Source organism: Otolemur garnettii, unplaced genomic scaffold (assembly GCF_000181295.1).
Source record: "Otolemur garnettii isolate 467f Iridium unplaced genomic scaffold, OtoGar3 scaffold00019, whole genome shotgun sequence".
Classification (NCBI taxonomy): domain Eukaryota; kingdom Metazoa; phylum Chordata; class Mammalia; order Primates; family Galagidae; genus Otolemur; species Otolemur garnettii.
Window position 1 is genome coordinate 14,183,854 of NW_003852414.1, and position 15,391 is coordinate 14,199,244.

The following is a 15,391-nucleotide window of genomic DNA, read 5'->3' on the forward strand; positions in this document are numbered from 1 at the left end:
AAAAAAAAAAAAAAAAGTTTTTCAGTCCACAATAAAAATAGGAAAATATTAGTAATTTATATATCATTACTCACTTTATGCTAATAATTTATACTATCATTGTCCTTGAAAAAAACGTCCTTTTAGCTAATGTTCATATGTTTTGGTGGCATTGTAGGACAGATTTTCATAATGTTCACAAATGCTATCATGCAACACTGTAGTATGCTAAGAAACATTGACAGTGAAGGGAAATTAGAATAAGCATATAACTATTGTGTGGTTATGCTAAACACGAAGAGGATCTTCCTAGGGCAAGGCAAAGAAATAAACATCTCTAACAATAAAGTAGAACAGAGAAAGTTTATTGAAATATCTGAGATAAATTTATACATGGTTAAAAAGTGAACCTGTGTGCTACATAGGTCAGCACATTCCATTTCTTAGTTACTTACCAAATACCCAGTTAATTCATATTCCCACTTCCCAATACAATGTGTGTTATGTAGTCAGCACTGAGGAAATGCTTGTTGCATTAAGTTATACAAAATACTTTGCTGTTAATAAATACAGTAGAGGATAGGTAGTTCCAAGAAACCTGTGACCGACAAGAGTATTTACCAAGTGCAATTCAAATTCATTTTAAATGATAGGAGGGGATATAAAAATAGCGAAAGATCTGACTCCTGTTTTCTTGGATTTATTGTCTAATTGTGGGGATGGTCAATTATCCCATTCAAAGGAAAATAAAGTCATGAAGGAAGGGGAGATAGAGTCAGCAGCCTCATGTGCTGTGCCTTCATTAATTCATGTAACACAAATGTCACTCTTGCCATTGAATCTCATGTTTATTAAACACTATTCAAGCATAGACCAGAAAGTGGATTGATGCTTGTAGATTCCCCCTCCTACTTTAGCAATGTCTCCTACTAGGGCTCATCATAGGCCTGTGATGGGCATTGAAAATACCCTTCTTACGTACCTAATTCTTTATCTTGGTAACAATAAGTGAAAAGCTCCACAAATACAGCAGCTTTAATTAACAGCAATGCGGTGATGCTTAAAAAGAAACCGTGGGCTCCTTGAATCTGTAGGCCTTCACATAAAGAATTTTGTTTTTCCCAGAGGGTCAAAATTAATTAATGTCCTCACAATTTATTTAGCGACCCATTGTCTCAGAGATGCCTAAACAAGTTCAGTGAGCCCTACTAGAGTATCAAGGATGATACAATCAGGCTGTTCTCAAGAGAGCACTCTGTAAAATCTACTGTTTCAAGTACTGATTAACAGGGAGGATAATGAAGCATTCTGTCAAAATGATTTCTTTATCTGTGAGTGACATTTCTTGTATACAATATTGTATAAATACCCAGATTCAGAACTTTTCATGTAGTCTTTAACAACCTTACATAAGCTATAGAAGTTCAATAAAAGGAAATAAACATTCCCTTTAATAGTCCTTATTTGTTCCATTAATAGGTTTTTCTTTTTGAATAGCAGATATAACCTTTCTCATATCCATTGACTATGGTTTGTCTTTTTCTTAACTGAGCCATAATACCTCTTGTACCATAATACTTCCTAGTAATATTATATCAGCACATGTGCTGTGTAGTTTTCACACCTTGTCTTCTGATAGGGGAAGATTTCTACAGATGAAAGAACTCACAGGCATTTTTTTTATCTACATGTTATTGTCTGGATCTTAGCAGAATAAATGAAAATTGGCTTATTTCCCATAATTTCTCAAGGAAAATAAATACGTATTTACTCTCAGGAGTGATCACAGAAGTACAAAAAATGGTCCATCTAAATGCAAATTCTCTGTTGTGGTACCTATTGTGATGAAAGCATTATAAAATGAGTCTACTGTTAGATAATTTTAGAAATTTTGATATATCCAAAAAGTAGAAGACTTTTTGCTGTAACTAATACTAAGCTGTGAAAGATATTTCACTACATACATACTGTTGAGATTATATTTTTTAAATTACTAAACCAAGGACGGGTACGGTAGCTCACGCCTACAATCCTAGCACTCTGGGAGGCCAAGGCAGGTGGATTGCTTGAGACCAGCCTGAGCAAGAGCAAGACCCCATCTCTATTAAAAATAGAAAAAGTAGCTGGGTGTCATGGTGGGCACCTGTAGTTATAGCTATTCAGAAGGCTGAGTCAAGAAGAATCACCTGAACAGGAGTTTGAGGATGCCGTGAGCTATGGCAATACCACAGCGCTCAACCCCAGGACCAAAGAGTGAGACTCTGTCTCAAAAAAAAACAAATCATAAATAAATAAATTACTAAACCAAGTAGACATCTATTTTCCCTTGAAACTATGCATAGTAAGGAAGAATGTATGTGGCAGTAAGTACGTGTGTATAAAAATAAGGCCTACTGATGGTTATGTTACCATACTAAGATTACTAAAAGATGTCTTTTGTTTTCCTGTTGACCTAAATGCTAAAATTCTTTTAAAAAGATGTATTACTTCATCATGTGAAATTGATAGGAAGAGATATAGGAAAAACAAATATTAAAAGTGAAAACAGCAAGTCCAAAATCTGCAGGGTGGCTGCAGGCTGGAGCACCAGGGAAGCCCACGGCCAGGTGAAGGCCAAACACCTTCCGTTGGGGAATTCCCTCGTGCTGGGGAAACCATTGCTTTTTGTTCCATTCAGGGTTTCAACCGACCAGATCAGGGCACATTACATAGGACAATCTGCTTTACTCAAAGCTCAATCAATTTAAACGTTCATCTCACTGTCAAACACCCACCAAGTCAACATATACAATTAGCAAGCACAAATAGCCCAGTTAATTTTTTTTATCCCTAGGAATAGCTAGATTTTATTGTGAACAAATATCCTTATTTTCTAGTCCTAAGAAAAATGAGATTTCTAAGAAAAGTGCTGAGTAAGCTTCCTGCTGGGTAAACGAAGATTAGATGATCACTTCTCCTTTGTATCAATTAACTGTAAAACCTTTAAAGATTCTATTAATCTCAAATCACTGGGCAGGGACCAAAACATGTGATGATTTTATGCATACAGACTCATTCCACCACCACTTACCTTTCCCACACTTGGCCCTGGCCCTTCGGGTACCCGGGATAAAACCGGTGGTGTGCTGAATGACCTTGCAGAAGAACTCTTACACTTACCAGTTGTACACCTTTGCTTATTGCATACATTAATCTGAACACCACCCACCCACCTCTATCCCGACTGTGGACTGTAATGACACATTTAGGGTAGAAGAAATAAAATCTTTGAGATTCTGACAATATGTGTCATGGGCTTCCTTTTTGTAGTAACATCAACTCTGCTCTTTTAAATAATTCGAGGCTTACAACGGACATGATTATCCCCCATTTGCATAAATCCTATGAGCTCTCACCCTACATGGGCATTTGATGCATGCTGAAATTCACAAAAATAGTTAAAGCAGGCTTCTCACTTGAGTGTATTTCTGGCCTGCGTATTTTTTTTCTTTTTTTTGAGACAGAGCCTCAAGCTATCCCCCTGGGTAGAGTGCCATGGCATCACGCTCACAGCAACCTCCAACTCCTGGGCTCAAGCGATTCTCCTGCCTCAGCCTCCCAAGTAGCTGGGACCACAGGCGCCCACCACAATGCCTGGCTGTTTTTTGGTTGCAGCTGTCATTGTTGTTTTTGGCAGGCTCGGGCTGGATTCGAACCCACCACCTTAGCCACTTGAGCCACAGGCGCCAAGCCTGGCCCGTGTGTTGCTATTAGATTTACCTGGTGTGTGATCAGAGTCTGGAGCCAATGCTTCTGCAGGAATTCTGGTGCCAATGGTCCAGTCCAAGTCATCCTGAGAGTCTTGAGTAAGACTGCAGACTGTAGTCCAGTTTTCCCAATTGGTTTCAAAATTGCAGCTTCCTGCTATGCTTGTATACTCTCCTAGGGAAGTAAGATAGTTAATGGAAAATTCTAGAAATGTATATCACCCTTCATATTTTAGGCACTTAGGATGATTTTAAATCAGTATTTGCATATTCTAATTCTTTACAAAAACTTTACAGCATCCAGATATTTACACTTACTGGTAATATAAGTCATATACCATACCTTTTTTTAAACCAAAGTATCTATAGGTAGTATATCAACATCATCATTTATCCATTAAATAATTTTATGGATTGACTAATATTTATAGATGACAGATAAAATTACATATACCTATGAACAATGAACGTAACATTATGATAAGACAGATAATTTGAATAATAAATAAACAGCTTTGGTTGTCTGGATGTGGAACTCAATGTTTTCATTCACCCTGATGTCATTCACCCTGGGAGGCAAAGTCATTTACTACAGAAAAGGGGCTTTGGGAGAAATAGTAAACTGTATTGGACACAACCCTCTCAGCATACCATACCAATCCCTGGAGCATAACACTTCACAGCTAGTCACTAAAATATGAAGTAAATTCTCTTCTAAAATTGGTGACTGATAACTCATTAAAAATTAAATTATTCACAAGGAGAAAAAATTAATAAATAACTGAGTAGCCACTTTTTATCATCTGTGAAAAGTGTCATCATGATATCCTGATACTCAGGCTTTCATTTTTCTTTCATTATTTATTTATTTTTTTTTTGCACAGCAGTTATTATTTTTGAGTACTCACTATAAAATCTGACTCTGTTATACAGACAGAATGAATGATTGGGTAATTTAATCGGTAGGAATCAAAGATTGTCATTGATTTGTTCTCCCTTTTCAGAAGGATGAAGTTTGCGGTTTTTAAAAAATTTCTTCTCATTTATAACTCTTCCTTAACATAAGACTTTTGTTAGGATGTAGAACTTCATCAGAAAAAAAAAATAAATAACCTGACTGTTAAAATGGAGCCAAACATATAGCAAACATAGCTTTAAAATCTTTATACATTTTCTTGATCACCAAGAATTTTTTCATAGAAATAATCAGCATTTCATCTCTCAAGCATTATTGCATCTTATCCCTAAAAGTAGAATAATTAATAATGTACATAATTTTCCTTCATTCTACATGACTATATAATCTATTGAATTTTATATACTTATTTTTGGCTCTGTATTAATTTTTATGCTTGTCATGCCCGTATTATGACACCAAATAGTTTATCCTATATGATATAAATAAAATGAGAAAATCCTTTTGCCCAGTTAGACCACACATCAGTAAATATTCAGAATCTTCCAATGTACACACAATATAGCCATTAAATATTCTTTAGAATAATGTTACCTTTAGATTCTATACTATCATATCTCATGTAATTGATTCTTTGACACATAATCCATACAGTAATTCTTCCATATCCTTTTCCATTCTCTGTGACCATCTCTGTGCTGTCCTGTCCCACTTTGCTTAACTTACGACACTCTCTTTGACGCTAAAGATACCGATACAATCAGGATAACTTCCCTTGTTTTCATCCTCTCTACCTCAAAACACATCATTTTTCCTTTTCTTCTTTTCTAAAACTAATCCTTGCTGATCATCTCAACTCCTTATCAAAACACTGCCATTAGTATTCGACAGTGTCAATCCCTTCAATGTTACACAGTTTTTCATGTCCCTCAATTTTATGTTTTCATTCTAACATGGAGATATAGCCAGGTTACCCATCTTGATTTTCTTAAAAATTTGTTTATGTATTTTTTTTTAAATTTCAGATGAATAGGAAGGTATAAATGATGAGGTTACAATATTTGCATCTGTTAGGTAAGGTCCCTGTTGTAGCTGTGTCCTGCACCCAAGAGGTGAGTCAGACACATTGTGTCCAGTAAGTGGGAGCTCACCAATCCCTCTCCCTCCACCTCTCTCCCCTTTTTCTTCTCCCCTCCTCCCCCTAATATGAATTGAATTGAGTTTTTCTCTTGTGTGGGTGTGTATTAGTTCATCTACTGGCTTCATGGTTGGTTTTGAGTACACTGGATATTTGCTTTTCCATTCTTGTGATACTTGACTGAGAACAGTAAGTTTCAACTCCATCCAGGTTAATACACAAGATGTAAAGTCTCCACCTTTTTACAGCTGAATGGTATTCCATGGTATACATGTGCCAAAGCTTGTTAATCCATTCCTGGGTTGAAGGGCACTAGGTTGTTTCCCTCTCTTGATTTATTAAAAAGCATAATTATTTGCTTAAATTTCTCAATATATCCTCACTCATCCTTTCCCATGGCTTTCACAGTTTCATGCAGGCAACCTACTCATCAACAACCATGATGACATGCAAGACAGACATGTCCCCGGGCTTTCTGGGTATTCCACTTGGAGCATGCAACCATCACCTCAGAACCAACCGTCCTAAAACTCATTACGCACCTCTCCAAATGGCTCTTTCCCTCTAAGATTATTGCCTAACTTGATAGCACAAATCTTTCCCTTTTTAAAGACTCAGACCTTCCAACTTGTCTTAAATTCCACAGTTTTCATCTCGTATCCTATCACCAACAGCTATGAACTCTGCCTTTGAGAACTTGTTAATTCATACTTTTTTGCAGTTCCATAACCATCACATCACTTCAAGCCTCTGGCTTATTTTACGAGTTTCTCTTTCTTTAGTGTACCTTATCCTATTAACCTGACAAGCTCAGTCCACATTAATCATCTTGTAGAATGCTCCTGTGCTACTTTCTCTTGCTTAAAATATTCAGTTCTTTATACTGTTTTAAAATACTCTCCCAAATCCCCAGCCTTGAATCCAATAACCTTACTTTTATGTAAAGTATTTGTATGATAAAATATGTCTCATTTTCAAAACTGCCTCTACTCCAAGTCAAGTTTTCAGAAAAGTATCCCGTAAGTATGAACTGACTTTTTCTAAGTTACCTTTATGACTCTCTTGTTCTGTCTCTTTTTTATATTCCCTAGCAGTTGGTGACTATTTCATCAGCCGTTCGTTCCTTCTTTCCCTCAGGAACACAGTAACTGCAGTTTTATCTGAACATTCACCTTCTTTCACTCAGATATGTGTTTCCAGGAGGAAACGGCCTTCTTCTCTGTGCCAGAGGTGGTTCATGGTTCTTCAAACAAATCCTTATGTGAGGCTGTCTGCTTCCTGGTCTTGGTTAATTTGGACATGCTCTTGGGATGTAATTCTAGACAAGACATACTACAGAAGAAGCTCCCAGGAAAAGTTTGTCTTTTATGTAGAAGAAGAACCAGAAGGAAGAAAATATATTTACTCTTTCTCAGGACCTCATTGCAAAGATGCATTGCTTAAGGCTAAAGATATCATATGAGAAGCTAATTCTAGAACAAAGCCCGTTATCTGAGGATAGCAAAGCATAAAGAAGGAGGGAGTCCATTCAGGTCTTTACCTCTGACGACAATATTAAGGTAATTAATTACTCAAATCTAGGATGTCTTGCTTTCACAGTTCTTGCTATGTGAAATAATAGTTTCCTTATTGTATGCATTAGCTAGAAATGCCTTTGGTTCTATGAAACGAGAAACCCAAGTTACAGTAGCTTAATTTGTCTCAATTAACAAGAAGCCAAGACATATTTAAGGCATAAAAAGAAAAAGAAAGAGGAAAGGATAAAATAACTTTTTTTCCCTTATTCTGGTCTTTTTCTAAATAAGAAAGACCACATCCCAGAATTTCTATCAATATGCCATTGGCCCCTCACAGATGTGAGGATGTTTGGTATTTGTAGCTGGTCATGATGATGCCATGAATAAAATGACAGCTCTGTTCTTAAAGAAAAAGAATTGCATCAGCAATTAGTGGATATTGCCAGCCTGTTTAAACTGATTGGAATTGAATTTCTATTCTGCTTAATTAATACATCTTTCCTTCTCCATTCAATCTAACAAGTCATACCCTTGAATGTTCCATCTGAGTCTTATCTCTCCGACCCCAGACCACACAATTCTCAGGGTGTGTATAAGGCACTTAATAGTAATCATAGTTGTTACCAGTTATTTGGGAACCCATTACTTCTGTATGTTATATTGCTGTCTTTATTGCTGTTCAAAATCGAATTACTATAAACATTTCCATGTGGTGGGCGGGTCAGTTCATTCAGTATCATCACCGAACTGCATTTATGCAGCATAAGTGGGTCAATACACATCCACTGGATGAAGGAAGCTATGAGGACACCGTGACATTTCTTGATAACAAATATTAGTATTTTTCAAAATGACAGTTACTTTAGAAAAGATATTTTCCAGATTGTGATCTTTGCCTTGACCCCTGAGTGGACTTAAAGCATTACTAACATTCTTTTAAACAATTGGCACATTCCTAGTGATATCATATTCAGCCACATGGCTACATGATCAGGATAAATATTGATCAACTTGCGTATTTAGAAGATGCTTCAGAGTTGTTTTTAATTCCTTTTGTCTACATATTCACCTTATTTTGCCACTTTTTAATGTATAACACATGATATAGGAAATTAAATAGTGGTCTCCTCAAGTGAAAATGTCATTTGTTATGAAATGGCTTCTTGGCATGCTACACTGAGAAAAAATGTGAAGAATCTGGGTACGGTAGGAAAGAGTGCCACAACTGAGCAGTGATGTGTATCAGCGTGGTGAGAGGCAGAGAGACAGCGCCCACCCACACTCTGCGCATCCCTGGCCTAAATTCTGTACACCCTGAATAGTTGTTTCAGATGCTGTTATCTTTACATGAAAAAGAGCACATTTTCAGACTTAATTGTTTCTTCGTTTTAGAAAGAACAGATTTTGTTCATTATAAACTATGCATTTCTGCAAAGGGAGGTAAAGCTGCTAAAGAAAAGGTCTCTGTTCACAGCTTACAAGAATCATTCGGATGTGAGAAATAAGTGCATTTTTTGATAGTATGCAAAGGACACACGATTGAGAAATTAAATATGATGATACATGTCCAAAGAATACAAAAATAATGACACAGAAGAGGCTAACATTATAAATCCCAGATCACAGGACGAATAAACTCCTTACATTATTTCATTCAGTTCTCCTAGTACTCTACCAGATGAATGCTATTGTATCTACTACACGGATAAGAAAAATGAGTGTCTGAGAATTTAAATGATTGCTCAACACGTGAGACTTCAGCCTAATATTCCCAAAGGTTAATTTATTCCTTATATTTCTCTAAAGATAATTTTGAATATCTTCTCATTTATTCCATTATTCACAACAGATTATCTGGCTGCAGGAATCTAGATCTAATACCTTCAATACTTCTAGGAGACAGTCAATATGAAATATTGATGAAGTCAATTTGCAGAATTAAGAAGTCATCTGTATGTCTTTGTGAGCTGTGGAGTGCTCTTTTTAGATATGAACAACCTCTAGGAAGAGGTTTTAAGGAAAGTGATTATTTCATTTGTCAATGTATGGCTTTTACTTTAATATATTGAAATGCTTTCTGCAGTGGTCCATCAAAGTGGTGGGGAGCACTGATCAGACTTGAGGATGTACTGATGTCAGGTTCTGACACTGAAAACTTCCTCTGTGTGTTTTTTCAATACTTAAAATAGCTGAGGGAAAAATTAAAATTGTATAAGGCATTTGGAGAGGAAAAGTGAATGAAGCAAAAATAAATGGGCAACACTCACATTTCATAAACCAAAACATATAGTAGCCTGTCTGTTTTGTATGCCTCTATAATTTCACAGACAGATGTAAACACACACACACACACATTATTCTTTATCTGTATTCCCTAAGTAAGCTATGGTACTGTTATCATTGATAGTTTTGTTACAGTTTAATCTTTCCTGTATGATTTTTTAAAAAAACATGGAATATTATATTTTAATACATTGTTCCCCATACTTTTTTTTTACCATAGAGGAAGTGAGGTTTTTGCATTTGAAGAACTAATACCAACCTTCCTAAGATGACTCAAAAAAACGAGGATGAAGCAATACTCTCAAATTCATATTAGGAGGTCAATATTACCGATACCAAAACGAAAGGCACAACCAAAAAGAAAACTACAAGCCAATATTTTGATGAACATAGATACAAAATTCTCAGCAAAAATGCTAGCAAACTAAATTCAACAACACATTAAAAAGTTTATTCATCATGATCAAGTGGGATTCACTTCAGGGATGCAAGGATGATTCAGCACATGCAAATCAATCCGTGTAAAACATTCTATCAACAAAACAAAGGACAAAACCATATTATCATGCTGAAAAAGCACTCAAGAAAATTCAATATCCCTTCCTGACAAAAACTCTCAAACAATTGGGTAGAGAAAGAAAGAATATATCCCAACACAATATAGGCCATACACACATGTGACAGATCTATAGCTACTGTCACACTGAATGGGGAAAACTACCAGCCTTCCCTCTCAGATCTCAAACAAGATAAGGATACTCACTTTCACCACTCAACTGAGTAGCAAAAATTCTCTACAGAGCAATCAGACAAAAGAATAAAGTACAAAAGAAGAATAGGGTGATATTGTTTCATGTATATAGTTGCAGTTTGCAAGACAAAAACAGTTCTCAAGAGGGATGGTGGTAATGACTGTATGAAAACATAAATACTTAATGCCACTACACTATAAACTTAAAAATAGTTAAAATTGTACTCGCTTCAGCCGCACATATACTAAAATTGGAACAATACAGAGAAGTTTAGCATGGCCCACATGCAAATTCATGAAGCATTCCATTTTTTTTAATAGTTTAAAAAATGGTTAAGATGGTAAGTTTTATGTTATGTATATTTTACAATTTTTTAAAGTTAAAAAATAAAAAAAAGAAAGAAGCCCCCAGAATCATTGTCACTGTAAGATCCTAAGAAATAAAAATGAGAGTGAACTAAAAAAACAAACTTTAAATTTGTGTGTATATGGTAGCTCCTTTCGGTGAAAATCACTCTTAATCATTCCCTCTTTGTGATGGATGACATTTTCCTATTGAGAGGCAGAGTCTTTTCCCTTTTTCTCCTTGAGTCTAGACTAGACTTACTTGCTTGACTTTTAGGAGTTAGCATGTGACATTCTGGAACATCTGAGGCTAAGTCAAAACAACTCTTGCTGTTTTCCTGGGTTAGTGGAAAGCTTACGCTTAGAACACTAATTCAGTCTCAAGCCAGCCCTGTGGACAATGGCTCATCACCTGTGGCTGTTATATTATGTAAAGCTCAAGCCACATGGAGTGTCCTAGAGGTCAAGTAAGATAGAGTATCAATATGACAAACTTAGAAGGAAAAAGTCACCCTACCTGGTCGAATCATGCTGATCAGAGAAAACTTCCTACCAGAACCCTTCTCAAAGAATCGACCCACAAAAGTGTGAGTAAAATGTAACTGACACGTAGGCTGTTAACTGTTGGGGTTGCTTGTTAGGCAGCAAACAACAACTGGAACAGTAATCCATATGATATCAAGATTCTCTATGAAAGCTCTTCAGTAAGATGCGTAAAAAAAGATTCTTTGGATGTAAATATATGCTCATATTTCAAAATTATATATTTGGTTTTATATATGACTTTAAAAACATCACTTGAACGAAAGCTTGAATTAAAAATTCAATAGGGGGTCCGGCACAGTAGCTGACACCTGTCATCCTAGCACTCTGGGAGGCCAAAGCAGTGAATTGCCTGAGCTCAGGAGTTCAAGACCAGCCTGAGAAAAAGTGAGACCCCATCCTTACTAAAAATGGAAAAACTAGCCAGGTGTTGTGGTGGGAACCTGTAGTCCTAGCTACTCGGGAGGCTGAGGCCAGAGGATTGCTTGAGCCCAAGAGTTTGAGGTTGTTGTGAGCTTAAGATGATGCCATAGCACTGTACCCAGGGTGACAGAGTAAGACTCTTTCTCAAAAAACAAAAAAATCATTTATTCTAATTTCTCCAGTGCAATGCAATTAATGAAATTAATCATTCAATCAGTATTTATGCAAGGTGCTCATTTTCAGCCTCATCTATAAAACCAGCCATCTCTTAGAAGAAGAAATGGAAACCAATAAAGAAAGCTAGCCTGCTAGTACAGTGCCTGGAAATTCTAATTCTGACCCCGCATACAATGCTGCATAATTACATCATGGGAAGTTTTTGTAAAATAACTCACTATAGTTCTCAGTATGAGGGTGCTGACATTTGTATTTGTATTAGATACATACTTGATATGGCAAAGTTGGGAAAAATAATTTGACTATTCTAAACCCACTCTAGTGAATGAAAGAACTTGGTCAAGTGAAAATTTGTGACAGATCAGCCGCACTGCGGCTGCCATCCACTTACCACAGTGAGCTTCATCCGACCTGTCAGAGCAGTCCGGCTTATAGTCACAGACCAGGTGGGATGCAATACACTTCTTGTTCTGGCACAAAAAATCACTGGCTTCTGGGCAAATCTCAGAAGTCTCTCCCACTAGACAAAAAAAAAAAAAACACAAAGACAAATGAAGTCTTGAGTCAATATTTTCATTAAATTTGAAGATTCCTATTTTACAGTTTCCCCACTATTCAATGTTTGTAATTTTAGCAGTTGCCTAAGGTAGACTATGCCAGCCCCCTCTCTCTCGGTCCCACTACCAAGATCAGCAAGTGACACAGATTCTACTTCCTTCAAAAGATCTTTTCATTCCTTAAGGGCTGCCCTCTGTGTGTTACAATCATCCACACTCCAGATGAAGGCATTAAAGATCCTGGGGGGTTGTGTCAGCTTAGTTTCCCCATCTTGTAAGTGCCTGAATTTGAATTACAACCTTTGACTGAAGTTTCACAAACATCCCACTTGCCCTTCACTTTTCCATACGTTCATGTGAGCTATTTCTTCTGCCTGCTTTGACTATAGCCTTTTTTCCCGATTCGTCTTCCACTTAACCTTAAGACTCAAGAAAACAACTCCTCTTGCCACCCTTACCTCTCCTTTTATTTTGTCTTCTTACCTCAAATTTGATACCCTTTTTCATGCCACCTGAATACCGTTTTATTCCTATATTACAATGAGTACCATCTAAGAGCTATTTGCACGCCTGTCTATCTCTCCAGACTGCAAATTCTTAAGCAGCAGAAGCTTTCATTGTGTCTCCTTGGGTCTAACACAGCACCGAATGCAATATTTATAATATTTAATAAATACTGATAACAATAATTATAGGCATAATGTTTTCATTAAAAGGAGAAAACAGAGAAAAGTGAATTGATATAGAATTGTTATATTTGAATATAATTTTAACTGATATGCAGCCAAATGATAATACTTTACAGATTCATGGTGACTTACAGTAAAGGTCTGAAACTACTTTTTATCAACTTCAATGAATTTAATAAAGTCCAATGATTCCTTTGTTACACAGACTATTAAGGGTTCAGAGCTAATGTACTTGAGATGTGGGTAATCTGCTGAACATTAGGCAGTATTTTTCCATGAGTAAAAAGAGTTAAACTCTAAACACTTGACCAAAAGTACATTTCCACAGTTTTTGGTTCATTCCCATGATACAGTAGAGAAAATTTCCATAATTTCCAGAAATAATTTGCCAGCAAAACATAGTCTATACATATACACATATTTAAAAAAATGAAGAAAAGGCATCTAATATAACAGCAAATAGTTCATTGGTAAAACTGAGACTTAATTCATTGATCAAAGACAGGCCAACTGGATAACTGCATTTGGAATTGACACACAGAAATGCCAGGTGTGGGCAGCACACGCATCTAACAAGTAGCTCAGTGAAGCCAATTTCCCTAAGTGTCCACCACTTAGGTCCTTCCCAAGGATGGCTTACCCATCTGTTTCTTTAGTTCTCAGGCCCATTGTCCCAGACTCTTTAGCAAAATTGTCCCTGATTTATTTAAAGTAGGTAAAATAAATTTCTAGTACAGATACTAGAAAACTGTAATTATTAACTGCAAAATTTTGATGTATTGAGAGAGAATCTCTCTCTAGAAATGGGGAGAAGGGCTACAACAATGATCAATGATCCATGAAATAAAAGAAAAACCATCCCCTGTTCAAGGAAATATATGATTTTCCTAAGTGTAAAAAGTTTTAGAACGTCTCTGGTTTTGATGACACGTATGGGCTTTAATGAAGAGTAAGAGATTGTGAAATGCTGAGCAATCTGATTCAGACCTTTTAATTAGCACCTCTCGTCTATTATTTATTTATGTAGAAAGGTCACTGCACAACACTGTTACATAATTTCCAATTTATGTGCAAATTTCAGGGTCAAACAATGATTGAGTTATGTTTTCCTGCATAAAATGAATGCAAATAAATCTCATAGTAGCATTGGCCCTCCCTATTGAACTTGCTCATATTTGTGAGATACATAAAAATTTAATCTCTACTGTATTTTTTGAAACAGTATTTCAGTAAGATCTTCAGAATTCAATTGGTTTATTATAGACTGAGGATCATTACTGAAATAGGACTCAAGGTAAGTTTTTTTTACCTTACATTCTTTACTTTTATAATTGTTAACAAATAGGTTAGCTACAAAAAAAGAAAAACTATAAATGTTTTTAAATAAAATCTTAAAACCTCCCTGAAGAAAATTTGTCACAGCTGTTCAACTTGGTCAAATTGAATTAATCTTTCTGAGCCTGAGCCTCAGATTCCTCATCTGACAGATGGGGACATTGAAGTTCCTTTAAGAATAATAGTATTGTGTTAACTTTAAATGACCTAATGTATGAAAATATTTCAGTACATGTTTTTGCATTTAATAAATGTTTTATTAAAATTAGCTGCTACAGTTTTTTTCTTCTTGATTCTTGATTTCCTATCCTCTTAGACCCTTCATTTCTTTAAGGATTCTTGTATGATTTTGCTAAAATAAAATAAAATATATAAAGTTGGAAAAACAGGCCTTGACTTAGGGGCGATGCTGAAAGTTCTAATTCTTTTTGATCTTTTTTTTTTTTTTTTTTTTTTTGGCTGGGGCAGGGTTTGAACTCACCACCTCTGGTATAAGGGGCCAGCACCCTACTCCCTGAGCCACATGTGCCACCCATTCTTTTTGATCTTATCCTACCCTGCATTCCTTCTAAAATAAAATGCTCCTTTGATAAAATATAAATAATATTTTCTATTATCATTTACTTTCTAAATAGTTATAAAATAACATTAGTATTAATTGATACTATCCATTGGCAACTTACAACGCGTAGATTCCCTGTGATGACATCAGGGCGTGACATCACTGTGCTTCATATATGCACAGAATGACAGAAGTCATTCAATAGACTGTGTCAAAAATTATGGTAGGTAAAAAATAAAAGCTATGCCATAAAGAATTCCATGTTATTAATGAGATGAAAGAAAACAAAGATGTGCCTATGTGATGAAGAAAGCGTTGAAAAACGTGGACACTTTGGCTCGACGCCTGTGGCTCAAGTGGCTAAGGCGTCAGCCACATACACCTAAGGTGGCAGATTCAAATCCAGCCTGGCCCGCCAAAACAACAATGA

At 36.0% G+C, this 15,391-nt stretch overlaps 1 protein-coding gene and 1 pseudogene across 1 annotated transcript in view; one reads left to right on the plus strand and one right to left on the minus strand.

Moving 5' to 3' along the window:
• The window catches only part of MALRD1 (MAM and LDL receptor class A domain containing 1), a 514,668-nt gene that overhangs the window by 148,735 nt on the left and 350,542 nt on the right, over positions 1-15,391 (minus strand). Inside the window, exons 30-31 of the mRNA XM_012803304.1 lie at positions 12,210-12,338; positions 3,739-3,900 (exon numbers count right to left, since the gene is read on the minus strand). Of these exons, the coding sequence (XP_012658758.1) occupies positions 3,739-3,900; positions 12,210-12,338 (291 nt within the window). The remainder of the gene's footprint in view (positions 1-3,738; positions 3,901-12,209; positions 12,339-15,391) is intronic.
• On the plus strand, positions 10,552-10,645 carry LOC111724155 (annotated as a pseudogene).